Source organism: Zea mays, chromosome 4, assembly GCF_902167145.1.
Source record: "Zea mays cultivar B73 chromosome 4, Zm-B73-REFERENCE-NAM-5.0, whole genome shotgun sequence".
NCBI lineage: Eukaryota > Viridiplantae > Streptophyta > Magnoliopsida > Poales > Poaceae > Zea > Zea mays.
Genome location: NC_050099.1, coordinates 1,276,346 through 1,286,413, shown reverse-complemented (window position 1 = coordinate 1,286,413; position 10,068 = coordinate 1,276,346). Strand labels below are relative to the sequence as shown.

Below are 10,068 nucleotides of genomic sequence, written 5' to 3'. Positions count from 1 at the left end.
CCAATATATTTTGTAGCTTTTAGTTGATATCTTGAACCGTTACTAAAAACTTGATATTAGTACCGATTGGAGAATCAACCGGCACTAATGTGTTCTGCATATGAACAATTAAAACCGGTAGCGATGTTTAGATCAATAACAGTTTTAAAACATCTGGAACAAAAGTTGATGGACAGAAACTCGCTCAGTAGTGAAAGTATGATAATCAAAGCAGTTTTCTTTTAGATCTTATCGATGTCCAAACACAGTAGCTAATTTGTCAGGCAGTGGTCACTGCTAGCTGCCTAGTCCTCTCAATCAGTGAAACAAACAAACAAAAAAGTTAAACTGAAGATTATTCGAAACGGACCAGTGTTGGTCTCTGAGAAATGTAAATTAAATTACACAACACATTTATGATGATGAAATGATCCAGACAATCTGCTTTTACGTACAAAAGATTACTCCTAGAGAAAAGCTTGAGAGTAATTAAACAGCTCACACAACGCAAATACATGTGCGAGGTCCAGTTGCAACTAATTTAAGGACCAGATATTACAAACGAATGAATGCTAGCTGCTGCTAACACACAGTAGCTAGGACAGACAACGCAAGCAAGTAATGTGCAGGTGATTTAATTAATTAATTTGTGGGAATGGCAACAGTAATAAAATGAACTCCCAGCTAGAGTAATAATGTAATAATTTAGTTTAAATTTATTTTGGTCAGTTAGTTCTATGTGTGTGAGATATCTTCATCTCGTACGTTTGTAGTATCATCGTCAGAGTCTTTGCCTTCGGCTTGAGGTGCTGGTGCTTGTGCTTGTGCTGATGCTGATGAACCAAACAAGCGGCGACGACGGCGGCTAATAACAGCTGACCTGCTGCTGTTGATTCGTCTGCTGCCGCCACCGCCTGCTGTTTTCAATCCCAAGCAGGAACGACGACGAATAATCACTGACACGCTGGGGCTCCTCCGCAGCTGCTCATCGCTGCTCATGCATGTAGAGCTGGTGACGATGGGTGTTCCACCAATTCGAAGCTGATCCGCCGAGCTGCTGCAGCTTGCGTCGTCGTCGCAGAGTGTTTTCATCATCATGAAACACTCGTCGTCGTCGTCGTCATCTGCTCCGTCCTGCATATATATGCATGACAGCAGGCGCGCTCCATTATTTATTTATTTTTGTTTATTTTACTAGCTAGCTAGCTACCTAATTCTTTGTACATATATAAATAATACTGACTGTAGTACATACACACAAGGCGTTGAAGGTATCAGTTGCAGGACGAACAAGGCGGCTGATGATGCAGCTACCATAATCAGTAGTAGTAGTGTTGTGATGATGGTGTCGATGATCCTGCAGCGCCACACACCGAAGAGCAGAGGAGGCTATAACGGAGGCATCAAACTGGATGAACAAGGGCTCTGCACGCACTAATTTAATTGCAATTAGATGGAATTAATTAATTAATGCTAGCTGAAGCTGCAGATTACTTTACATACCTGCGAGGGAGCGGATGAGGAGACGAGTGCAGCGGCTAGTCCAAGCTGCTGTGTGAGGAGGAGTATTAAGAAGGGGAAGGAGGAAAGAGTAGGGCGTGACGCAGGCGAGGCGCCATTGGAGCGCCTTGAGCAGCGTCAGCTCCATGTCTCGGACCGTCGCCGGCAGGAACGAGTGGCTCATCACCTCTTCCATCTGGAGATGGTGGAGTGATGGGATGTTGACCTCATCCAGCTTGCAGGCGATGGACAGGCACGCCACGCTCACCAATTCAACCATCCACGCCTCCCACCGCTGCAATTAGTGATATAGAGCAGTAAGTATTGAACTGACGAACATATACCAATAAAAAGAACAGCTAGTAGCTAGGTTCTAATTGTCAGGGCACGGCACGTACCAGGTGGCAGTTGATGGAGAGGAATCGGTCCAGGTAGTTGACTGCATTGAACACCGTCGCCACCGTCAGTCCCAGCCTACCAAACGCCTGCCGATCGATCGATCGATTCAGAAATTGTATTACGCGTATAGTACAGACGCTGATGATGATCGACTACTACTGCTTCAGATAGTATAGTACGTAGTGTAGTGATGCTTACATAGATGATGTAGTGCACTCCTCCGGAGCGAGCGGCGGACACACTGCCAGGGCCAGGGATGGTGATCGTCTCTTCCGGCTGCGTTGTCGTCCTCCTCGGCAGCAGATGCTCCAGGTAGCCTTCTCGGCAGGTCGGCGCATAGGACCGCTGCTTGGCCATGTGGTCCACGAGAAGCTCCTTCAGATGATGATCTTCCTCCTCCGCATCATCTGACGCCGCCTGCTGCTGGGGTGCTAGTAGCGTATAGCTATTTGACGCCAGCTGCGGAGGCGGCGTAGTAGAGACGACGAGAGGGTCTTCGTCACAGTAGAGAAGACTGCTGTCGTCCATGGTATTGTTATAATTTGGCTAGTAGCTAGCTAGTCCTACGCACTGCTCGTCATGCATCGATCTTCCATATGCTGGCTGGCTGGCTGCCTGACGGGAGAAAGAAGGAGGAGGAATGCTAGCTGCAAGCCTGCAAGTGAGTGAGAAGTTATCCTGTGCATGGCCGCCGGCTGACGGGCCGGGAGAAAGAAGAAGAAAGGAGAAGCGAAGTTATCCTGCTCCCGCGTACGTCGTGGATGGTGGTTGCTGCCTTAAAACGACCACCCCTACCCATGCACGTCGTCGTTTCATTTCATTGCACTACTGCAACTGCGATGCTTTGGTGCGTGCATGGCCGGCGGCGCCCACGTACGCGGGCAGTGGAAAATGCATGCAATCCTTACAAATTTAATTAATATACGTGCATGCATGGCTTTGAATGCATGCACATGCACATGCAAATTCGTGTGTAGCTCAGCTCCCCTCCATCCATTCCAGCCTAGCAACAATGCATGCATGTACGTATATATACTGCGGCTATGTTATAAAGTGTTGCGAGCTACAACACGTGAGCTATAATGCGTTGTCATGCATGCATATGCAATTGTGGCCATTCATTTGCTGCCCACAAAAAAAAATAAAAAAGGTAGTAATACGGAACAGAGGAACATGCATCATATCCTGCAGTGCAGTGCAGTATATATGTACCTGTTGACTGCCATATATGGCAGTGTCAGGACAACGACGACGACGCCGGTCCGGCTGTCCTTCTTGTGCATTCATCAAAATGCAATCCATGGCCCGGCAGCTAGCTAGCTACTAGCTAGTACACACCCTACAACTAGACTGTGTTCATCAAAATGATGGTGTCGGGTACCTAGTAACCGGGTGCTCGATGAAAGCCTCCTAAAGACGGCTCACTAACCGACCAGCTCACCCCCCGAGCGAAACAACAAGACAAAGTTGCCGACCAACCTGCCTGACGAGCAAATCGACAAGACGGAGTTGCCGAGCAACACGACGAGGCGGAGTTGCCGACCAACTCTCTGGCAAGCAGACCCATATGGGAAAGGCGAGGCTAACCCAATACCACTGAGCAACGTCAGCACAATAAAACAAACCATCACTAAACCATGTCCGTACCAAGGGAACAATGCCGAAGGGTCTCTGTCAAACATGACCCCCAATATATTCTCAGATGTGCCCCGCTGATCGATGGGACCAGTCAACCCCGGTCGTAGGGACCTCAACATCGGAGCCTCCACAGTGACCAGAATACCTTAAAGAACGGGACAGTAAGCCGTATCGGGTGTATGTCAATGCGTACTAAAAGGTGACATAAGGGTCATGACGAAAAATGAAGATGTACCAAATACAACCCTGAACCACGCCGTGAGGCCATTATGCGAGACCCGCCGGGTACCGCTACGTTGGCATCAGACAAGCTACACGGACGCAAACGTCGAGTAGACAAGACAGAATGCCACATCAAGAATACGACAGCGCGCGCCCCTACGGACGCCGCCAGGAGGGCTAAGGCAACCCAAGGCAACAAGTCGAGCTCCTCTCGGGAAGAATATGAGTTCTCAAAGTAAAATCTATCATTGAGTTACAAAAGGGCAAGACAACCCCCATCTTCTACACGCAAGCACTCAACTATAACACTGTCGGGGACCATAATTAGGGGTACCCTCAAGGCTCCTAATCTCAGCTGGTAACCCCCATCAGCACAAAGCTGCAAAGGCCTGATGGGTGCGATTAAGTCAAGGATCGGTCCACTCAAGGGACACGATCTCGCCTCGCCCGAGCCCAGCCTCGGGCAAGGGCAGCCGACCCCGGAGGATTTACGTCTCGCCCGAGGACCCCCTCCAGCAACGGACACACCTTCGGCTCGCCCAAGGCCCAGTCTTCACCAAGAAGCAACCTTGGCCAAGTCGCCACGCCGACCGACCGTATCGCAGGAGCATTTAATGCAAAGGCGGCCTGACACCTTATCCTGACACGCGCCCTTCAGTCGACAGAGCCGAAGTGACCGTAGTCACTTCGCCGCTCCACTGACCGGCCTGACAAGAGGACAGCGCCTGCGCCGCTCCGACTGCTGTGCCACTCGACAGAGTGAGGCTGACAGCAGCCAAGTCCGGCCTCAGGCGCCATAGGAAACTCCGCTTCGCCCGACCCCAGGGCTCGGACTTGGGCTCAGCCCCGGAAGACGACGAACTCCGCTTCGCCCGACCCCAGGGCTCGGACTCGGGCTCAGCCCCGGAAGACGATGAACTCCGCTTCGCTCGACCCCAGGGCTCGGACTCGGGCTCAGCCCCGGAAGACGACGAACTCCGCATCGCCCGACCCCAGGTCTCGGACTCGGGCTCAGCCCCGGAAGACGACGAACTCCGCTTCGCTCGACCCCAGGGCTCGGACTCGGGCTCAGCCCCGGAAGACGACGAACTCCGCATCGCCCGACCCCAGGTCTCGGACTCGGGCTCAGCCCCGGAAGACGACGAACTTCGCTTCGCCCGACCCTAGGGCTCGGACTCGGGCTCAGCCCCGGAAGACAACGAACTCCGCATCGCCCGAACCCAGGGCTCGGACTCGGGCTCAGCCCCGGAAGACGACGAACTCCGCTTCGCCCGACCCTAGGGCTCGGACTCGGGCTCAGCCCCGGAAGACGACGAACTCCGCATCGCCTGACCCCAGGGCTCGGACTCGGGCTCAGCCCCGGAAGACGACGAACTCCGCTTCGCCCAACCCCAGGGCTCGGACTCGGGCTCAGCACCGGAAGACGACGAACCCCGCTTCGCCCGACCCCAGGGCTCGGGCTCAGCCCTGGCCTCAGCCGACGGTCTCCGCCTCGCCCGACCCAGGGGCTCGGACTCGACCTCGGCCTTGGAAGACAGACTCGACCTCGACCTCGGAGGAGCCTCCACCTCGCCCAACCTAGGGCTCGGACCGACCACGTCACAGGAGGCGCCATCATTACCCTACCCCAAGCTAACTCAGGCTACGAGGGACAAGACCGGCGTCCCATCTAGCTCGCCCCGGTAAACAAGTAATGATGGCGCCCCACATGCTCTATGACGACGGCGGCTCTCAGCCCCCTTACGGAAGCAAGGGGACGTCAGCAAGGACTCGACAGCCCCGACAGCTGTCCTTCCGCCAGGCTCCAGCGCTCCTCCGATGGCAACGACACCACACGAACCGGGTGCCAAAACCTCTCCGGCTGCCACGATGGCATGTACTTAGGGCACTAGCTCTCCTCAGCTAGACACGTTAGCACACTGCTACACCCCCCATTGTACACCTGGATCCTTTCCTTACGCCTATAAAAGGAAGGTCCAGGGCCCTCTTATAGAGGGTTGGCCGCGCGGGGAAGGACGGGACGACGCTCGCTCCCTACCACATGGACGCTTGTAACCCCCTACTGCAAGCGCACCCGACCTGGGCGCGGGACAAACACGAAGGCTGCGGGTTTCCCCTTTTACGCCTGTCTCCCTCCGGCTTCTTCCCCCCTTCGCGCTCCGTCTCGCGCCGACCCATCTGGGCTGGGGCACGCGGTGACAATTTACTCGTCGGTCCAGGGACCCCCCGGGTTCGAAACGCCGATAGTTGGCGCGCCAGGTAGGGGCCTGCTGCGTGTTGACGAACAGCTTCCCGTCAAGCTCCAGATGGGCAGTCTCCAGCAACCTTTCCAGCCCGGGACGGTGCTCCGTTTCGGGAGTCTTGAGTTCATGTCCCTCGACGGCAGCTACGACATGATACTCCTTCCCCCGCTGCGCGACAGCGACAATGGCGGCCGACAACCTGCCCGCCGGCGGCGGAATCGACGACGTCTTCCCCATGTGGTGGAAGAACGACATTCGGGCTTGTCCCGTCCCCTCCCCCGCCGACGGAGGAGGAGGCGGGGCAACCAAGGCCAAGTAGGAGGCGGCACCTCGTCGGCTGTCGAGCGAGTCGACGGCGCCAGCGCCCCAACGGGGGGCACGTCGGGCATCGACCTCGCGTCTGAGACGAAGACGAGCGCCGTCTCCCCGCAACATGCCAACCCCAAGCAAACGGACGACGCCAGCACGCTCGCGAAGGACTTGCTGGGCGTCACCCTCGTACCTGAGACGACGGTGCAGTCTGCCCCTGACGTGACTCCGTCACCGCCCATCGACCAAGAGGTACCGACCGATTCCCATCTCGTGCCTTTTGGATTCAGCCTCGACCCACCAAGCAACATCGCTTTGGTGGACACTCTAATAGAGGCGAGTCCAAACCCTCTGGGGTATCGTATGCGGTCACCCTGGGACCAGCTGACGGTCGTCTCGACCTACGGGCCCTCGGGTTCCGAGGAAGATGACGAGCCCGACTTTAGTTGGGATTTCTCCGGACTTGGTAACCCCAGTGCCATGCGGGACTTTATGACCGCATGCGACTACTGCCTTTCTGACTGTTCCTACGGTAGCCGCAACCTCGGCGACGAGGACTGCGGCCCAAGTCGTGAATGTTTCCACGTCGATCTAGGGAGTCCCGACGAAGGCAACCATCTTGGTATGCCGGAGAACGGTGATCCCCCTAGGCCTGTGCCTCGCGTTGACATCCTTCGGGAGCTAGCTGTGGTCCCCGTCCCGGCTGGGGGTCATGACCCACAGCTCGAGCAAATCCACGAGATGCAGGCCAGGCTCGACGAGGGAGCAGGAACACTTGAGCCGTTCCACTGGGACATTGGGCAGGAATGGGTGGGCCAACCTCCGGCCGCAGAAGTGTGTCATCTACCACAGGGCATCCAACACCGCATCGCCGACGATGTCAGGGTAAGGCCGCCACCGGTTTCCAGTGGGGTCGGCCAGAACCTGGCTGCAGCGGCAATACTTCTCCACGCGATGCCGAAGCCATCAACCACCGAGGGGCAGCGTATCCAGGGAGAGCTCAAGAATCTCCTGGAGGATGCCGCGGTCCGACGGGCCGAAAGCTCTGCCTCCCGAAGGCAGGGGTACCCCTCGGAACATCGCGCCACGACTTCCCGATTCATGCGGGAAGCCTCGGTCCACACCGGGTGCACGCGCAACACAGCGCCTGCGGCCCCGGGTCTCCTCGGCAACGAGCACCATCACCGCAACCGTCGAGCCCACCTCGACGAGAAGGTGCGCCGAGGCTACCACCCCAGGCGTGGGGGACGCTATGACAGCGGGGAGGATCGGAGTCCCTCGCCCGAACCACCCGGTCCGCAGGCTTTCAGCCGGGCCATACGACGGGCGCCGTTCCCGACTCGGTTCCGAACCCCGACTACTATCACAAAGTACTCGGGGGAGACGAGACCGGAACTGTGGCTCGCGGACTACCGGCTGGCCTGCCACCTGGGTGGGACGGACGATGACAACCTCATCATCCGCAACCTCCCCCTATTCCTCTCCGACACCGCTCGAGCCTGGCTGGAGCACCTGCCTCCGGGGCAGATCTCCAACTGGGACGACCTGGTCCAAGCCTTCGCCGGCAGTTTCCAGGGCACGTACGTGCGCCCTGGAAACTCCCGGGATCTCCGAAGCTGCCGCCAGCAGCCGGGAGAGTCTCTCCGGGACTACATCCGACGATTCTCGAAGCAGCGCACCGAGCTGCCCAACGTCACCGACTCGGATGTCATCGGCGCGTTCCTCACCGGCACCACCTGCCGCGACCTAGTGAGCAAGATGGGTCACAAGACCCCCACCAGGGCGAGCGAGCTGATGGACATCGCCACCAAGTCCGCCTCTGGCCAGGAGGCAGTTGAGGCCATCTTCCGGAAGGACAAGCAGCCCCAGGGCCGCCTACCGGAAGATGTCCCTGAGGCGTCAACTCAGCGTGGCACCAAGAAGAAAGGCAAGAAGAAGTCGCAAGCGAAACGCGACGCCGCCGACGCAGACCTTGTCGCCGCCGCCGAGTACAAGAACCCTCGGAAACCTCCCGGAGGTGCCAATCTCTTCGACAAGATGCTCAAGGAGCCGTGCCCTTATCATCAGGGGCCCATCAAGCACACCCTTGAGGAGTGCGCCATGCTTCGGCGCCACTTTCACAAGGCCGGGCCACCTACGGAGGGTGGCAGGGCCCGCGACGACGATGAGAAGGAGGATCACAAGGCAGGAGAGTTCCCCGAGGTCCACGACTGCTTCATGATCTACGGTGGGCGAGCGGCGAACGCCTCGGCTCGGCACCGCAAGCAAGAGCATCGGGAGGTCTGCTCGGTAAAGGTGGCGACGCCAGTCTACCTAGACTAGTCTAACAAGCCCATCACCTTCGACCAGGGCGACCATCCCGACGGCGTGCCGAGCCCAGGGAAATACCCGCTCGTTGTCGACCCCGTCATCGGCAACGTCAGGCTCACCAAGGTCCTCATGGACGGAGGCAGCAACCTCAACATCATCTACACCGAGACCCTCGGGCTCCTGCGGATCGATCTGTCCTCGGTCCGGGCAGGCGCTGCACCTTTTCACGGGATCATCCTCGGGAAGCGCGTCCAACCCCTTAGACAACTCGATCTACCCGTCTGCTTTGGGACACCCTCCAACTTCCGAAGGGAGACCCTCACATTCGAAGTGGTCGGGTTTCGAGAAACCTACCACGCAGTGCTGGGGAGGCCATGCTACGCCAAGTTCATGGCCGTCCCCAACTACACCTACCACAAGCTCAAGATGCCGGGCCCCAACGGGGTCATCACCGTCGGCCCCACGTACCGACACGCGTACGAATGCGACGTGGAGTGCGTGGAGTATGCCGAGGCCCTCGCCGAATCCGAGGCCCTCATCGCCGACCTGGAGAGCCTCTCTAAGGAGGCGCCAGACGTGAAGCGCCACGCCGGCAACTTCGAGCCGGCGGAGACGGTTAAATCCGTCCCTCTCGACCCCAGCAACGACGCCTCCAAGCAGATCCGGATCGGCTCTGAGCTCGATCCCAAATAGGAAGCAGTGCTCGTCGACTTTCTCCGCGCAAACGCCGACGCCTTTGCGTGGAGTCCCTCGGACATGCCCGGCATACCGAGGGATGTCGCCGAGCACTCGCTGGATATCCGAGCTGGAGCCCGACCCGTGAAGCAGCCTCTGCGCCGATTCGACGAAGAAAAGCGCAGAGCCATAGGCGAGGAGATCCACAAGCTAATGGCGGCAGAGTTCATCAAAGAGGTATTCCATCCCGAATGGCTTGCCAACCCTGTGCTTGTGAGAAAGAAAGGAGGGAAATGGCGGATGTGTGTAGACTACACTGGTCTAAACAAAGCATGTCCGAAGGTTCCCTACCCTCTGCCTCGCATCGATCAAATCGTGGATTCCACTGCTGGGTGCGAAACCCTGTCTTTCCTCGATGCCTACTCAGGGTATCACCAAATCAGGATGAAAGTGTCCGACCAGCTCACGACTTCTTTCATCACACCTTTCGGCATGTACTGCTATGTCACCATGCCGTTCGGTTTGAGGAATGCGGGTGCGACATACCAAAGGTGCATGAACCACGTGTTCGGCGAACACATTGGTCGAACGGTCGAGGCCTACGTCGATGACATCGTAGTCAAGACGAGGAAAGCCTCCGACCTCCTTTCCGACCTTGAAACGACATTCCGTTGTCTCAAGGCGAAAGGCGTAAAACTCAATCCTGAGAAGTGTGTCTTCGGGGTCCCCCGAGGCATGCTCTTGGGGTTCATCGTCTCCGAGCGGGGCATCGAGGCCAACCCGGAGAAAATCG

At 57.1% G+C, this 10,068-nt stretch overlaps 1 protein-coding gene across 1 annotated transcript; it reads right to left on the bottom strand.

Annotated features, from left to right (window-relative positions):
* Positions 1-397: 397 nt before the first annotated feature.
* On the bottom strand, positions 398-2,607 carry LOC103652661 (putative cyclin-D7-1). The gene is made up of 5 exons (XM_008679596.3): positions 2,077-2,607; positions 1,878-1,964; positions 1,483-1,774; positions 1,235-1,404; positions 398-1,113 (listed from the first exon to the last, which is right to left on the bottom strand). The coding sequence occupies exons 1-5, from the start codon at positions 2,404-2,406 to the stop codon at positions 715-717; spliced, it is 1,278 nt and encodes a 425-aa protein (XP_008677818.1). The 5' UTR covers positions 2,407-2,607; the 3' UTR covers positions 398-714.
* Positions 2,608-10,068: the final 7,461 nt, after the last annotated feature.